This window comes from Terrapene carolina, unplaced genomic scaffold, assembly GCF_002925995.2.
Source record: "Terrapene carolina triunguis isolate 2854851 unplaced genomic scaffold, T_m_triunguis-2.0 Scaffold58, whole genome shotgun sequence".
Taxonomy (NCBI): Eukaryota; Metazoa; Chordata; order Testudines; family Emydidae; genus Terrapene; species Terrapene triunguis.
The window spans coordinates 105,385,691-105,404,151 of NW_020664409.1; the positions used below are offsets into that span (position 1 = coordinate 105,385,691).

The window sequence follows — 18,461 nt, forward strand, 5'->3', positions numbered from 1 at the left end:
TCTCCCTGAAGACATGGGTTTCACCCCAGAAAAGCAAGACTGTAACCTTGGCAAGAAAAGAAAAGGGATGATTCATCTGCAGAGATTAGGAAATCAAACATATTGCTCTCCACAACTCCCTGCTTGTTTGTTTGTTTTTTTAAATTACGCCCTCCCATCAATTTCTCTCACTGCTCCTCGAGCAGAAAATTGGACAACTCTTTCAAGAGCCAGGGTTGCCAGATAAATGTGAGATTACCCCTTTCCTAGGGATTGAGCTCTCTCTGCTCTACCTGCTCAGGAGCAAATCTGGATGCCCACCCAGTAGCATTTTGCACCACCCCTCATAATCTCTAGAGGCCTGAATGTGGAAAACAAATGTGTGATGAAGATCCAGATACGGACCACAAGCAAAACAGCTGCTCAAGAAGTTTTAAAAACTGGATTTGTTTGCCAAGCAAAACTTTTCATTTCAGTTATCAGTTTAAAAAGTCAATATTTCAGATGTCAATAACTGATGATAATGAACCACATCATGTTTGTGTGGAACAGACAGAACTTTGTATTTACAATAGACAGTTGAGAGGCATATATTGTGCTATTAATTGAGGACTAAGCTGGCTCAAATAAATGCCAGTTAAGGTTCAGTAGTAACTTATCTGTTCAATTAATATTCCTGTTACACAGAAACTATTAATTTTAATAAGCTTTAATTGTTGACTGCAACTGAGATTAGTGGTACTCTGCAATGTATTACCAGGAATCTCTCCTCTTTTTCAAGCCAGCGCTGATCTTCCTCCATTTCTTGTTGCTGTCGTATCAATCTCTCCTCCATTAGATGTGTTGGTAGGACCTGTCCCATTCCTCGCATGTCCAAAGTGCCAGAATCCTAAGAGGGAAAGCTCAAGGGTTGCCATTTGCCTACTATGGCAGAATGTCATGGGACTCAATAGTTTTTATACACAGTTGTGAAAACTCTTGTATTATAAAAGAAGGGATTTAGAAAACCCAAAACCTATAGTCTATGTTCTCAGCTCTACTAAAATATTAAAGTGGCACATCAAAAAGGACACATTCCAGTTGTAAACATTTAGTTTGCCCTGCTTATTATTGGAACGGAATGAACTTTAGAAATCTATTTTACTTTTCAAGAATTTTGATGTGCTTTTTTTTTTCTTCTCTTTTCACAAAGCTTGGATGATGAAAACAGATTTGTCAGTATTACTGTCTGGGTCTTGGGAACTAGCACAATGTTTGGGTTGCTAGCACTGCAGGATAATGTTTCTATCCAAACAAACAAACCCTCCTCCCCACCTATTTTTACTGACACCTTTGAAAAATATTGTGGGATTATTTCTAATAGTTTTGTAAACTTCTTGTTCTACAGAATCTAAATTTTGGGCCTAACGTACCTGACACTGTCCCCTTAAGTGATGCTGAAAACACTAACCACAAGAAATGTAGGGTGGGGTTTTCATAGGTGCCAAAGGAAGTTTGGTGCTCAACTCCTATTGAAATTCAATGGGATTTGGTCACCTAACCCCCATACAGTCCTGTGAAAAACTCAGCTGTAATGCATTAGTGATGAATATGCACAAAACACATCATGTTCTTATACTGCCTTCTCCTTCATCCCTACTTGAGCACATATAGAGCCAGATTCTATTGTTCTTATTGACTAGTTGGGGGATTTAGAGTATTACTCTACCAGCGTAAGAAGGAAGAAACATTTTAATCATTAACTAGTCCAGGGGTAGGCAATCTATGGCACCGGTCTGGGGGGGCTCTGCATTTTAATTTAATTTTAAATGAAGCTTCTTAAACATTTTAAAAACCTTATTTACTTTACATACAACAATAGTTTAGTTATATATTATAGAAAGAGACCTTCTAAAAACGTTAACATGTATTACTGGCATGCGAAACCTTAAATTAGAGTGAATAAATGAAGACTCGGCACTTAACTTCTGAAAGGTTGCCGACCCCTGAACTAGCCATTCCAACCTCATGGAGGAATCCTACACCACCAACTATATACAGTGAAGGTACCAACCAGTACAGTATAGGCAGAACATATGGTCAAGTCAAACTAGCGCTCTCTTGGGCAAAGAAAAGCACAAAGATGGGTTTCTTTGCATGACACATCTCTGCTGTCCTGTATTTAGCAGAATATCCCACTTTTCAGTTCTGCTCATGCAATTACAGGTAGAGAGAGAAGAGCACCATCACAGGGAGCAAAGAGACTTAGTAAGATGGGAGCTGCATGAGGACCACTACCATGACGAGATAGAGAAAATAAGGAGAGATGAAGGGACTGCAGGGAGAAAGGAAGGGAGAAGGACGGAATGTTGGAAGAGGAATGAAAAAAGAATTAGAAGGACAAAGGGGAGGGAAGGGTTGGGGAAAGAGTTTGGCAATCTGCGTGGTACTTTGTGGCGTTGGGATGGTGAGAGGTATGCTGTGATCATGGAGAAACCTTGGATTCATAAAGTGCACTAGGTATCCATGGCACTATATTTTTTTTAAATGGATAATGAATTAATATATATTTTATTTAGCATAAACTTGTCTCCTTCAATAATAAGTAATAACAACTTTGCTCTTTTGCGGTGCATTTTGTCTGAGGAATTCAAAGTACTTTATAACCATTAATTTAGTCTCAACACCCCCAAAAAGGAAGGTAAATACTAATATCCCCATTTTAACAATTAGTGAACTCAGGCATAGGTGCACCACAGCTTGCCTAAGCTCATGTAAGAAACCAGTGGTAGAACAATGAACAGACTCCAGTCACGAGTCTCACTCCACTGTTTTTATTGATAAATAATATTCCCTTCCTTCCTTAATCAAACCATTTTAAAACTTCCAGGTAAATCGACTTAGTTTCCCTAGATTAAACTCCAGAGTTGTATTTGCAATTTTTTAAAAAAGCTTTAGAATGCAATTAGTGTACAATGTACAATAAACTTTGTGAAAATTCACATTACCTCCATGGTGGGGGGCCACATTGATATTTCCTGAGGCCGATGGTTCCAGGAATCTGCTTGATCCAAAAGAGATGCCTGGCCAGGATAAATGCTGCCTGCCATGGCTGGTATCCCATGAGAACCAGGATAGCCAGAGACCTATAAAAAGAAAATGCTTGATGATCATATTAAGGCCCCCAGTTAAGCTCTTCCATGTTTGATGATTCTCTCTCATGTGGCCAAAACAGAGAGCATAATAAATGCCTCATGGCAGGAGATTAAGTCAATAAAAAAAAAAAAAAAAGAAAATATAGAGAATCAGAAGAAGAAAGGTCAGCAATTCAAGCTGAAATATGACATACTCACAAATACTGCTTTAACAAACCACATGTTTATGGTGTTAGAACAGGTGTCCTCAACTAGTGATAAAAGTTATGTTTTAACCCTAGTAGCAGAGGACATCAAAATCCCTTAATGAACAAAAACATATCCACCAGTACATTTTCAACATAAGGAATTACACACTCTCATTAATGTTAATAGGAATCATGCACATATCTCCCTATGAACTATGCTAAAATTGTACCCCCTAGTGTATGTTACAAGCTTAAATCCTGAGTGACAGCATGTAATTATCATAGCTGCAGGATGGCCTGACAAATTCCTTCTCTATAGAAAAATCAAAGCAATTTTAATGAGACTGAAGTGTTCTCATTTTAAAAAATGCTGCTTCATGCAGCTTTGAGCAAATCTAAAAATTCTGAAACAGTTCCATGACAGAAGATGTTTTAAATTTACTTTGATGGTACAAGACCAAAGTTAAACAGGCAAGTATACTATGTGTTAACATTTGGAGGGGGCTATCAACTCGACGGAACATGAAATGCTTCAAAGAACTCACTGGGGAACACAGCATGAACAAGGCCAAGGTAATCAGACCACTTAATCCTATTTTGACATGCAAGTGACTTTGTTAGCCAAGTGTAAATTGTCACATGCATGTTACATGAACACTGAACTTCCTTGATAAATATGAGAAAAAGTTTATTACTGTAGTTTTAATTGAATGGAGAGTCAGACAAACAGTTGACTTGCTTGCCATTTGGAATCAACCTACCAGACTCAATTCTGGTGTTACACTGGCGTAAATCAGAAGTATGTCTATTGAACTCAATGGAGCTAAACTGGTGTACACATGAGGAGAAAGAGACCCACTACATGGAAATGGATGATAAACTATTTTAAAACAGCAGGCACAAAGATAGATAATATTTTACCTGGTAATGATTGGGCGGTACCATATGCTGTGGACTAGGATAAAACCCTTCACTGGATCTTGGACTGGGATAACCAGGTCTGCTGGGCTATAAATATAAAAGAGTGCACTTTTTAAAGAGAACAATCATATAAATAAAATACAACAATCAAAGTAAGTTATTTTCAGGACAGGCAAATTTTTTCATACTGCTAAACTTATACAAGATGCTTCATGAAAGCAAGCTTCAAAATGTAAGCAAAAAAGGATTGTAGGAAACAACAGAGTTGAGTGAATCATTCATTCAATGAATTTTGCCGCTTTTTCTGTTTGCAAACAGTTTAGGCTAGTGGAATAATTTAATATTCCAAATTATTTGCTGAACAATTTCTATTAATAACTCTTGTTCTGTAGGTTCTTTGAGAGTAGCTGATTGCGAGTATCCAATAACTATGGGTTGGTTTTGAGAGGACACACTATTAAAGCATAATAATTAAAATCAGGTTTCAGAGGTGAGTGCTCACGTTTCCAAGTTCATAATCGGCTTCCTGCTAATATCTGCCACCACTTCCCATGTATTTTGGCAAATGCTCCTCACAGTTAACTCCTTTGCTAGAATAGTGGTCTAAAGTACAGGTAAAGCACAGTAAAGTCTAAACACAGGTAAAGCAAACTGAATTATTTCTTGGAATGAATATTCACAGAAATTATCCTGAGAGACTCCCTGAGCTCTAATTGTTAATGTCCATGTTCATGTAATTAATTGCCCCAAATTGTAACCAACCTTTGAATTCCAAGACACTTGGATTATTTATGCCTTGTTTTATAACCCAGGCCCAGTCTAGTGAAGCAGCTAGAAATGTCTCCCATTAGAATTGACAGCAGCATTAACTATAGGTGGCAGCTAGCAAGTGGCCACAAAACTCCTTGGCTGGCTATCAGATAACTGATCCCTTTCCTCTTTAGGATTAGTTGCAACACTTCCTGTAACTGCACATCGTCTGGTCAATCACGAAAAAGTGAAAGAATTCAGAGGGTAATATTATACACTGTAATGTGAAAAGAAGCTTGCTATTCTGCATTGGCATCTAAGAGCGTATGATTTTGCTGGAAACTGAATACCATGTCTATCTGTGGCCACTAAATGGTGGAGATATTGCTAGCGCGACATACTTTTATCATCTAGGCAGAGCAGCGCCATTACTTCATCATTGGTGGCAAGTTTGCTGACTTCTTCCCAGGGACATGTGATCAACATCAGCTTTCAAAAGATTTACACGTCTTTAGAGATAAGGAGGCGGTGTCGCTAGGTGCAGTGGGGAAGGAAACAAGTGCAGAGAAAAACAGTATTTTGCAAAATACTGTCTGATTGCAAGGTTTCTAACTGTACATAGGGACGAGATGGAGTATGTCATTTGATAGTACTAACTGTTGTGATCAACTTTGTTGTGAGTCTACTGGTATACATACAGTTTTGAATTAGAAGTCTAAAACCCTTCACTGTATGTGTATAATGATGCTGAAACTCTGTTACAATGAGAAGAAAAAGAAACCAAATGCCACCATGAGGAAATAATATGGATTCTAAGAGTCAAGTCTTAAAAGAAGCATTAAATCCCATGTTGACAAAATTCATCTAACTGGTTTTCAAATCATCAGTACACATCCTGAATATTTTATGGAGAAACAGTGTAAAGTGATGCCTTAACTCTGCAGCTAAATTTCACATCTATAGAGCCACATATATAAAGAGAGTAACTTGAACAGGAACAAAAATGATCTAAACCCCTCAAATAGAAAATGATGCACAATAACGTGGGAATCAGATTTCAAAATCAGCATACTTGATCAGGTCCCAAAGCTCATAAAATCACTGTTCTCAAAGGTGTTAATGATGTGCTTTTCTAACAGTTGTAATTCTTCATTCATTACATTAAAAAAACATTTAGTGCACTCAGATTAAGCCTTAGAAGGCAAAATTTAATCCCTTCATCAAACAAGGTTTTAAATTATTAACTACCATTGTTATTATGGGTCATGCAATTTATTTGCTTTCGCCAATGTATATATTACTGACTATATAAGCACTAAATCATGCCCGTTAGGCCAGGTCTACATTACAGACCTATGTCAGTATAACTACGTCACTCAGAGGTGTAAAAAATCCACATCCCTGAGTGACAGTTATCCTGACCGTAACCCCCTGTTTAGATAGTGGTATGTCAACGGGAGGGCTTCTACTGTCAACATAACTATCACCTCTTGGGAAGGTGGATTAACTATGCAGATGGGAGAGCTCTCATACGAACATCTTCACTTAAGAGCTGCAGCAGCACCAATGCAGTGATTTAAGAGTAGACCTGCCCTCAATCTTAGTTGATTAAATAGGTCAATGGGGTTTTTAAAATTCATTTTAGAACAAAAAGTTCAAACCATTTTTCCATGGGCTATGTTTCTTGTCCTGTTGTCCCCATTAAAGTGCAGAAGTGGGGCTCACAACTCTCTCAGCCAACAAGCTAAAGATGGTAAAAAAAGAAAAGAAAAAGACCCCACCTTTTGCCAGGAATGTTTATGGATGTGTGTGGCAGAAACAGCAGCTGCTGGCTTCAGGGTTTTCATGGTCAATTAGCTGGTTAAGTCACAGCCAATATTTGGCACTGGGATGGTGACTGAACTCAAGGAGAAGCTAGTCAAAATATTTGAGCCCAATGGCTCCTATGAGGAGACACTGACAATAGTGGACTTTGGGGCTACTCAGCACCTTGCAGGGTTAGACTTCAAGACTGCACGGCAGTGGTGTCCAGATGGATAGCAGGCAGACATACCAATGAACATACAAAAAAAAAATACTTAAGGATCCTTTAAATTATAAAAGGGAAATCTTCAGAGAGGAATTGTAACAGTCTCTTCAGAATAAAGTAAAAATTGATTGAACTCATTTCTATCCACTCACTATTATGGTATAAACTTTACTTTATGATTGTCAGGGATCTCACTAGCTATTAATTTATGAGAAATAACACAGACAGAAAGAAAGGGAGAAAATGTTTAGCCCTAGGCAAAACAATTTAATGGCAAACTATTCTAGTCTTTTTCAAGTTACATGACCATGAGAAAAGAGAGAAACAAGAGAAAAGTTAGTACAGTATTGGCTAACAGTCTGACCCAACACCACAAAACTGCAATACAAATCAGCTCTACTAACTCAGCCTATGGAAGGCTGGGTCCTTAAAGTGAAATCCATCTGAAATAGTGTAAAATTAGTTAAGTGTTATCATTAGCAGCAGATCACCAAACAGGGCAAGAGGAGGGAGCCTTCTGGCTTCTCTCATCACTGAACAATATTTAACAGGTTAATGGAATAAAATAATAATATTGTTGAATGTAAAGTATGTGTTAACAAAAAGTTAGCTACCTTGGGAGGGGCTTCATCTGATCCTCCTGAATCCCAGGACACTGTGACTTGTCGCCTTGATTCCATTCTCATTCGTTCTTCTTGCTGCAGCTTCTCTTCCTCCAATATTGTACTAGGAGAAAATAAATGTTACACTGAAGATAAGTAATATTCTGGTTCAGTGTCTAATAGATGCTATCTCCAAATTTCTTTCAAACCCCCAGATTAATGGATCTCAGCCCGCAGACTGTCAGGAATTTACAAGGCAAATAAGGCTGCTTTTAAATAGGGAGAGGGCTGGTTAGGTTTCATAAAACTAATACTAGGGGAAAATACCTTTGCAAAATTAGCAGCTGAAACACAACAATCTTGATATGCAAAGACACATGGTAATGAAAGACATTTTTAGAAAATTATGGGTGATGCTGTAGAAGAGTTTTTCACATGTGAACATTTCTTTTGATCTAGTGGCACAAGGCATAATTATACTGAGAAATCCCAAGAGGCAATTAATCAAGCACATACTTGCAAACATTTATTTTTCATATGGAAATATTCTATTGCATCTCTGCAAAGGTATAAAATAAACTGCAGATATAATCTTTATGGAAGCATGAAAATCTTTCAGTTCTATTGACAAATTAAAAAAAGAAAATCTTAAATACTATGACTTCTTATTACATTTCAGCATAACTAGGAACACATTTAACAGACTAATTCAGCCAAACAGAAATGTGATGATATTTACTCAGACTCTTACTATTCAGGCCAAAAGCTACAATTTAATCAAAATACAAAACAGTAGTAAAACTAGCTTGCTACTTACCACTGTTCTGACTATCACAGACTATTTGAAGTTCAACATAATACTGCTGTCTCCACGGCAGCCTCCTCCCAGTTCTGCTATGTGGATTATTAATCTTGGATATTTGCCATTTTAAAAATACTTAGAATGCAGCTTTCAAATAGGAGTTAAAAATTTGCTAGAACTGCATGCTACATAGATTCTTCAGGGTTCTGAGTAGGTCTGATTGTTTTCGTATCAACCTCTCCAGAATGACAAGCTAATCAATCTTGTAAAGGAGCAATTCCCCCGTGTTTACCACCATTCAGGAGTTTCTAATAAGGAAGCTCATTCAAAGTTTTTAACCTCGTGGTTTAGTCCACTAAAAAACATTCAGAATTACACATGCAAGGAATGAGATCAATTGCAGCAGTCCTTTCTAATCTGGGAACTTTCTTGCTCATTTCAAGAATAAATTCTGCTTGACTGGACACTAAAACTCTGCTGTTTCTCTTTCAGCCAAAAACAGAAAATAGCTAATCTAGTCTCACAGCAACAGAAATGGATTGAAATAGCAGCAGCATATTTTAAATCCATCACTGCTGAAGTAAAACACACAAATGCCAGAACAAAAATATACTATGGGAAATCAGATAAAAAACTTATTAATAGCAATTCTGATACAACAGTTGCAGAAGCAAAACTCTAGCTAGGGTAGCCCAACAGATGGAATGTAGCAAGAAAATCCTCCTATTCCCTTCTTCCTTTATCAAGAGCAAGGAAATCACAACTTAAAAAAAAAGAAATCCCTTCCTGAAACTATCAAAAACCACCAGTAGCTTTGCGTTTAGGACCAGGTTCATCGCTGAGCAGCTTGAGAAATCAGCCTCTGTGCGCCCATAACCATGAATAGCAGATGATGATTTTTCAAGACACATGCCATGTCTCCAAGTTAAAAAAGTGAATGCTTTGTGTGTAATATACTTGGAGAGGTTTGTAACAGAGTCTTTGATACAGTGGGCTGATTCTCTAGTACTAGCAAATGGAATGGAGACATATCAGACGTTTAGACTTGGTTGATGTCAAAAATTTGTGCCACAGGTTTAATGTTGTGGAACACCCAGCTCCTAACCCCCAAAAGGGAATCTAACATTCTCATCTTGTCTTCCTGTCTAGCTATGTGTCACATTCATCATCTTGCTATCTGAGTAACTAATATTTACTAAGGGTATGTCTATACTACCCGCCGGATCGGCAGGCAGCGATCGATCCAGCGGGGGTCGATTTATCGCATCTAGTCTAGACGCGATAAATCGATCCCCGAGTACTCTCCCGTCGACTCCTGTACTCCACCACCGTGAGAAGTGCAGGCAGAGTTGACGGGGGAGCGGCAGCAGTCGACTCATCACAGTGAAGACACCGTGGTGAGTACGTTGACTATTCACGCTATTCACATAGCTGAAGTTGTGTAACTTAGATCGATCTCCCCCGCCCCAGTGTAGACTAGGCCTAAGTCCAAAAAGATGGAGTGAGAATGCCACACACATAGACATAAATGACGTGTTTTTCATAACATAGGCTAAGCCTCTTGCCTCATGACCCCAACTCAGTCCAGTGAGATATTTCTAAGTCCTTACCATAAAGAGGCGTCAACCCCCTTACCAAAACATCCTGGGACCATCCTAGCTAAAGACTGATCACATGAAAAAGAGCTCGCACTTGGATGCCTTAGACTCCCCACTAGAAAAAATGAATATAAAATGGAAATGCCACTGGGAAGTTTTCAACTGCTGAAAGCAAAGAGTATAAATAACTCACAAAAACGTCTTTGTTTTTACAATGGGAAGACCAACCCATAGATGGAGTAAATCAAGAGATATTTTTGACCTTCTCTCAGTACAGCTGCTTGAGTACTCTGAGCAGTTAGTTAGACGTCACAGAAGGTCAGGAAAAGTCATATCTAGGCATATTTTCCCAAACTACACATATTTTTAGCCACAGTAAGGACAGATGCAGATGCATTTCTATTCATATAATTTCCCTGACATTTCTTAAGGCAGTGCCATCAAACTTAACATTTTTCTAGGAAAGTTTAGATGCTTGATTTACAGTTTCAGCTATTCAAAGGTTTACTTAACTTGAGAAATAAATTTAACTTTACTTACAAAGAGCCCGTTTCTGGAACATCTCATTAAAAAGAAAACATTTACCAATTGTTTCCACACAAGAGTTATCGGAGATCCTGCATGGTTTTCTTTTACTTAAGAAAAAAAAAGTAATTCTAGTACCTCAGATATCGCTGTGTGGAAACTCATGATAAATGCTGACATTTTAATGGCAACCTCTCTCTTTCTAAGAAATTTATCAGTGTAGTATCTAGATGACAAACTCAACAAATACAAGAAGCACTTCCTCGAATATATGTCACCATATTCTCTACCCTGCCCTCATTTTATTCCAGTTTCCCAAGGGGATCATTCTAATGGAGGTCTTTAAAGGAAAACACACTGTTTAGTAGGGTGGATAAAAATCAATGATTTTTAAAAAAATTAAAAAACTCAGATTTGTATTTAAATCTGATTTTTTAAATTTAAATTAAATACTTCAAAAACTAAACATTTCAAATTACATTTGAAATTATGACAACCTATGGCCTAAAGTTATTATAATCTATTAAAATGATTTAAATTACATAAAAATAATATTCAAAAAGTACATGTTTCCTGCCAAAGTTTTTAATAAAAGTCAAACCACTGACTTGCTAAGCACCTGGAACCAGCGTTTGTTGAAGTGCTAATCCAGTTTTTGACAGCAGTAGCCTGCTCTGCAGGTTCAGAAAGAATATTTTCTTCAGTTTATTTAATTAGTTTGAGAATCCTGGCCATGGTGACCAGAAACAATGAGTTAAATTAACTAATTACAGATAATACTTTGTTTAAGAAGTCAGTTTTAAATGCAAATCATGTTTTCATAAACATTTTTTTTCTTATGCATCCTGCATTTAAGGTAGTTTTAAACCATTTTAAAAAATGCTGCTATTTGCATTTTAATTGAATTCCAATTTCTATCAAAATAGAGCATGACAAATCTGGAGTAAATAAATAATCCTCTAGTAAATAAGAAATGCATCATTCACCGATTTCTGTCATCATAAAAAATGGAAAAATTAAGAATCTGAATAAATATATGGTAACGTATATAATTTCTTAAATAAATGTGTATAGATATACTGTATCCTCCTGATTGGCAAAAAGTATCAAATTAATGTAAAGGCAATATTTAGATGCAAATCAATGTTTTAATGGTTATCAACCAATGAGACGCAAACTTTTCCTCTCATTAGTAAAATAACAAAAAAGTATAAATGCAAAACAGGATTAAAATTTATGATTTAAAGAGGAGGTTACTTATCTATAACTGGAGGCTCTTTGAGATGTGTGGTCCCTATCTGTATTAAACCATGGCTTAAGCATGTGCACCATGTGCCTGGAGCCAGAGAATTTGAAAGTAGTGTTTGTTGATCCATGCATGCACCCTGGTTCACCTCATGCCGCCGACTGAAGGGATAAAGGGTGTGGTGGACCGACCTCTCCAGTTCCTTCTCTACCGTAAATCATATAAGATCTGAAGCACAGGGGCAGTAGGGTGGGTAATGGAATATAGATAGGGACCACACATCTCAAAGCACCTCCAGTTACAGGTAAGCAACCGCCTCTTCTTTTTTGAGTGATGGCCCCTATTGTACTCCTACTGTGGGTGATTGACCGGCAGTACCTAAGTAGGATGAGAGCACAAGGATGTAGGAGGTAGGGCTGAACAGAGTACCGATGTCCCAAAGGAGGCATCAGCAGAAGAGTCTTGCACCAGGTATAATGTCTTGCAAATGTGTGAAAGGAGCTTGATGTGGCTGCTTCACAGATGTCCAGGAGGGGTACTTCCTAAAGAGACACCATAGTTGTTGCTTGTGCTCTCGTGGAATGAGCTCTTACCCGATGTGGTGGACGTGGGGGGAGGTTCGAAAGCTGACAGAGTAGAATACACCCAGAGAACCATTTGGAGATTCTCTGGGTGGAGATGGTATGCCCTGACTCTTTCTGCTATATTGACAAACAGTCTTGGCCATTTCCTGGTTGGTTTTGTTCTCTGTAGGTAGAAAACCAAGGCCTGCTGAACATCGAGGGAGTGGAGTCTTCATTCCTCTGTTGAAGTGTGCGGTTTTGGGAAGAACACAGGTAAGTAATGGATTGGTTAAGGTGAAATTCTGAAACTACTTTAGGGGTGAATTTTGTGAGTATTGAGAGAACAAGGTTCAGGTCCCACTAGGGAGAAGGCTTCTGTGTAGGTGGGAAGGTTCGATTAGGCCTTTCCAGAATCTACCAGTCAGTGGATGTGTGAAGATCGAGTAGCCCTGAGAAGGTGGATGGTATGCACTGATCAGCGCCAAGTGAACTCTCAAGGAGCTGATGGACAAACCTGATGTCTTCAAAGATAGGATATAGTCCAAGATGAGAGGAATAGCTGTAGTCTCGGGAAGAATGCCTCTTAGTTGTGCCCAAGAAGAGAAGCGCATCCATTTAGCTAGGTAACATTTTCTAATAGAGTCCTTTCTACTATTGGAGACAGTCATAACATTGTCGGACATTGTAAGGACATGGTGAGAGTGGATGACTTGAAGAAAGGACTTGCATGCTTTCCGTACTGCTCACAACTCCATGATATTGATGTGCATCCTGGCCTCTCAAGATGTCCAAACACCCTGGGCTGTGTGACTGTTCATGCGGGGTGCCCCACCTAATAGGGATGGGTCCGTAATGATGGCCTGTCCAGGGAGAAATAGGAAGCCCATGTATCAACTGCAGATTGGAGGCCAGTCATCGCTATCAGTTTGCCCTCATCTATCAGAGCTTTAAAATGTGCTCTGTCCTGTTGTGGAAGGCCCTCAGTAAACTCTGCAAACTTGGTATAGTTTAGGAAATAGTATTTCGACAGTAGCACCTGGTAACTGGCTATCCTGAAATGGAGGCTGGATGATGGAGAAGGCCTCTCTTCCCAGTAGATCCAAGTGTTTGCCCTCTTTGTCAACAGGAGTAGACCAGGGATATTGCTGTCTAGCTCTTTCAGAAATGGCATGGACCACCAGTGAAGTGAGAAAACAAAAAATTACATACCCTTGGCCCACACATAATAAAGCTTCTCTGCCCCTTTGGGGGTAGGAGCGCAGGTGGCAATTGTCCTAGCTGGCTCTAGTGTGGCTTCATTAACGGGGAAAGCTATTCTGTTGGATCCGGAAGCGTGCAGGATGTCTACAAGTTTGTGCTAGGATCTCAAGGAGAATCTGAAGCTCTCCAGCAACTCTGCAGAGAAGGTTCTGGAACTACCTGAAGTCATTGGTAGAGCCCTGTGTGGATACCAAATTTATATCTGCGGCTGCGGATATAAATTTGGTATCCACGCAGGGCTGTAGTCATTGGGAGGTTGGGGGCGGGGATGTAGAAGTCACTGCTTCAGCTGGGGATGATGATGGCAATCTTGCTGGTTCCAGTGGAACTGCAGGATCCGGAGCAGATATGAGCGTGCTTTTTGCAGGGAAGCAAGGGGTGACACCCTGGCAGATCAGATTGACTCTGCAGTGGGTACTAGTCCCAAGGCCCCCAATATGGCTAGTAGGAGGTGTTGATGGGTGCCCACAGCATCTCTGAGTGAGATGACGCGGAGGTTGGTTCCAAACTTGTGTGGGTCTTTTTGGTGGAGGAGGATATGTAGGGTAAGGGAAGAGTGGTTCATCAGATAGCTCAGAATCTCCTGATGAGAAGGCTGATTCCGGTTACAGCTGTGGTACTGTTGGTGGCATTGGAGGGGAGGTGTATTCTGTGTATGGGAGGGGAGATAAGCTCCTTCCAGTAGTCGATTCGCTTGGAGGTGATATTATTTTCCTGGAAATGGAGGGGCTTGATGGAGGAGGGGACCTTTCAAAAACCGGGAAGTCATGTGGTGGGAGAATACCGACTGACCAGACACCGGAGGGTGGAAAGCCGAAATTGCTGCCAAGTGTACCTTGACCGAGGCGGGCGCCAGCCCTTGGGTCCTACGGGACAGTAGGCTGTGCATTGTGTGAAAAAATACTTCTTTTTGTTTGTTTTAAACCTGCTGCCTATTAATTTCATTTGGTGACCCCTAGTTCTTGTGTTACAAGAAGGAGTAAATAACATTTCCTTATTTACTTTCTCCATACCAGTCATGATTTTATAGACCTCTATCAGATCCCCCCTTAGTCGTCTCTTTTCCAAGCTGAAAAGTCCCAGTCTTATTTCTCTCTCCTCATATTGCAGCCGTTCCATACCCCTAATCATTTTTGTTGCTCTTTTCTGTACCTTTTCCAATTCCAATATATCTTTTTTGAGATAGGGCAATCACATCTACACGCAGTATTCAAGATGTGGGCGTACCATGAATTTATATAAAGGCAATATGATATTTTCTGTCCTATTATCTCTCTCTTTCTTAATGATTCCCAACATTCTGTTCTCTTTTTTGACTGCCGCTGCACATTGAGTGGATGTTTTCAGAGAACTATCCACAATGACTTCAAGAGCTCTTTCTTGAGTAGTAACAGCTAAGTTAGACCCCATCATTGTATATGTATAGTTAGGATTATGTTTTCCAATGCGCATTACTTTGCATTTAACAACACTGAATTTCATCTGCCATTTTGTTGCCCAGTCACCCAGTTTTGAGAGACCCTTTTGTAGCTCTCTGCAATCTGCCTGGGACTTAACTATCTTGAGTAGTTTTGTATCATCTGCAAATTTTGCCACCTCACTGTTTACCCCTTTTTCCAGATCGTTTATGAATATGTTGAATAGGATTGGTCCCAGTACAGACTGCTGCGGGACACCACTATTTACCTCTCTCCATTCTGAAAACTGACCATTTATTCCTACCCTTTGTTTCCTATCTTTTAACCAGTTACCAATCTATGAGAGCACCTTCCCTCTTATCCCATAACTGCTTCAGAAGAAGTGAGGTTTTTTTACCCATGAAAGCTTATGCCCAAATAAATCTGTTAGTCTTTAAGGTGCCACCGGACTCCTTGTTGTTTTTGTGGATACAGACTAACACGGCTATCCCCAGATACTTGATACTACAGTTAGTAGTTCTGCAATTTCACATTTGAGTTCCTTCAGAACTCAAGTGAATACCATCTGGTCCTGGTGACTTATTACTGTTTAGTTTAACAATTAGTTCCAAAACCTTCTCTAATGACACCTCAATCTGGGACAGTTCCTCAGATTTGTCACCTAAAAAGAATGGCTCAGGTTTGGGAATCTCCCTCACATCCTCAGCCGTGAAGACTGATGCGAAGAATTCATTTAGTTTCTCCGCAATGGCCTTATCGTCCTTTAGCATCTCAGTCGTCCAGTGGCTCCACTGGTTGTTTAGCAGGTTTCCTGCTTCTGCTGTACTTAAAAAATTTAAACCACCGGGGCCGAGTCACTGCAGAGAGGGGAAGACACTCTGGAGAGTGACCCAAGAGGACTCAAAGGGGGTCCCGAAGACAGACTCGTGGCACAAATGGGGGACAAGAAGCAGGGGTGGGAAGTGACCCAGGAAACAGGTGTAAGGGCGCCCACCCCAGCCACATATTGAGACCATTATTTTGAAGGGCCCTGGGTTGGAACCCAGTGAACCAAGGTTCACTCACCCCCAGCCATTGACTTGCCACTGGGTGACATTGACACTGATTCCAACTGCTAGGCAAGGCGGCCACTGATTCTCACTGTTGGGCGACATTGCCACTGACTCTGGCTGCTAGGCAAGCAGCCACTGACTCTTGCCACTGGGTGACACAGCCTGGAATATTGCCACTAGGAGGTACGGCTGGCCTTGGACACAGCTGACCCCCACAACAGGTGTATTAACAGGAGTGTTGTATGTAAGACACAGGAACTAACTGTTCCACCTACTGGTGATGCCTCAGCTGGAGTACTGTGTCTAGTTCTGGATGCCACAACTTACGATGTGCACAAATTGGAGAGAGTCCAAATGAGCAACAAAAATGATGAGGTCTAAAAAACCTGACCTATGAAGAAAGGTTAAAAAAGCTGGCCATGGTTATTCTTGAGAAAAGAATACTGAGGAGTGGGGGATAGGGATTTGACAACAGTGTTCAAATATGTTGGGGCAGTGACCCCCGAAGTTTTTTGTCTACGCCCCCCAGGGACCCATGGTTGGGAGTTGGGGCCAGGGATGGCACTGCAACTGGAGCCTCAGCCAGGATCTGGGCTGCGGTCAGGAGCGGGCCTATGGTCGGGGCCAAAAGCCTGGGGTTGTGGCGAGGAGCAGAGCTCCAGCCGGGAGCCAGTGGCTGAAGCCAGAGCCGGATCTGCTGCTGGGACTGGGGCTGGAGTGGAGCTGGGGGCAGAAGAGGGCTGGGTGGCACCCCTCCTCGCCCTCAGTGGGGGCTGGCCTGGGCCCCGCCAGCCCCCCCAAACATTCCTCTATGCCCCTTTAGGGGGGCACACCCTACAGTTTGGGAACCACTGTGTTAGGGGCTGTTATAAAGAGGATGGTTATCGATTTTGTCCTTCTTACAGTGGATATGGAGAACAAAGTAATGGTCTTAATCTGTAGCAAGGAAGATTTCAGTTAGATGTCAGGAAAAGCTAACTACAAGGATAGTTAAACACTGAAATAGGCCTCCAAGTTGTGGAATCTCCATCACTTGAAGCTTTTAAGAATTGGTTAGACAAACATCTGTCAGGGCTGGTCTATACTTGGTCCTGCCTCAGTGCATAGGGTTGGACTAGATGACCTCTCGAGGTTTCTTCCAGCTGTAGATTTCTATGCTTTTATGATTTGGGGGTTCGTTTAGCACTACTCAGGGATCCTTGTTGCATAACTCTTGTCTAATGGGCAGCACAGGACTCAGTATCTCTTCTACAGAAAGGCAGCCTGGTCTGGAGGATAGAGCACAAGATGGTGAGTCAACAAGTCCCAGGTTTTCATCCTGACCACTGGCTAACTGTGTGCAGGTCTCTTCATCTTTCTGTCTCAGTCTCTCCATCTTTAAAAATGGAGGTAATATTTATCTGCTTACCTCCGAAGTGTGTTCTAAGAATTAATTAGTTCATGTCTATTCAGTGCTTTGAACATAAAGTGCTATAAAAAAAGCTAAGTATTATTATTACTACTATAAGAATCCTGCTGTCCACATGGCCTGGGCAGCAGCAAATAACATTTGTGGGGCTAAGTGGAACTAGAAAGAGAGAACCAGATATCACAAAAGGATATGAAGTGGGTAAAGCATCAGATAAGACATTGCCAGATAAGAAATGGAGTATACAAGAAGTGCTAATGCTTCCATCACTGCTATTTCAGATGCAGGAGAAGAAAAATATTGTTCTTCACAAAGCGGTAGACTTTTGTCATCAAAATAAAGAGGAACACGGTGTCACTATAACATTGGCTCCAGAGTATAGAACTAACATGGCCCTGAGCTTCAAAAGCTAATCTGGAAGGTATCCAGAAGAGAGCAGCAACAGCACATACACAAAGAGTCAACAAGGAAATGGCTTGTTTTTGCAAGTTCATGGGAATGAGTTTTGAAACATGATCTTCTCTAATTGTCCGAGATCGTGTCACTGTAAGGAAATCAGCAACCACAATGATTAAAGGGCAGGCATTGTCTTTGTGGAGCACAAAGAAGCTCTAGGGACCCTTGTGAAGCTGAAGAGCGACTCCTCAGTCAATTGCTGATCTGCCAGCAGCCAAAGGTCATCAATTCTGGAGCTGCAAGAGAGATCTCTCCCCCTACTGGCTGCTTCACATTTCCTTACCAAATTCACGGCCATGGAAATCTGGTCATGTGCTTTTTCCTATACAATACAGATTTCATGGGAAAGACCTGCATTTCTTAAATTGAGGGTCCTGACCCAAAAACGAGTTGCAAAGGGGGGGGGAGGGCGCAAGGTTATTTTAAGGGGGTCGCGGTATTGCCACCCTTACTTCTGTGCTGTCTTCGGAGCTGGGCGACCGGAGAGCAGCGGCCGTTGGCCGGGTTCCCAGCTCTGAAGGCCGCGCTCC

The 18,461-nt window shown here is 40.7% G+C and overlaps 1 protein-coding gene across 9 annotated transcripts in view; it reads right to left on the reverse strand.

The window, feature by feature from the left end:
- The window catches only part of PTK2 (protein tyrosine kinase 2), a 352,467-nt gene that overhangs the window by 37,126 nt on the left and 296,880 nt on the right, over positions 1 to 18,461 (reverse strand). For 7 of the 9 annotated variants that reach the window (XM_026646750.1, XM_026646742.1, XM_029913963.1 and 4 more), the window contains 4 exons: positions 7,616 to 7,727; positions 4,223 to 4,309; positions 2,967 to 3,104; positions 737 to 868 (listed from right to left, as the gene is read on the reverse strand). In XM_026646750.1, coding sequence (XP_026502535.1) covers positions 737 to 868; positions 2,967 to 3,104; positions 4,223 to 4,309; positions 7,616 to 7,727 — 469 coding nt within the window. Of the gene's footprint in view, positions 1 to 736; positions 869 to 2,966; positions 3,105 to 4,222; positions 4,310 to 7,615; positions 7,728 to 8,420; positions 8,649 to 18,461 lie in introns of those variants that run through there. The other 2 variants (XM_024200053.3, XM_029913965.1) reach the window with 2 other exon arrangements.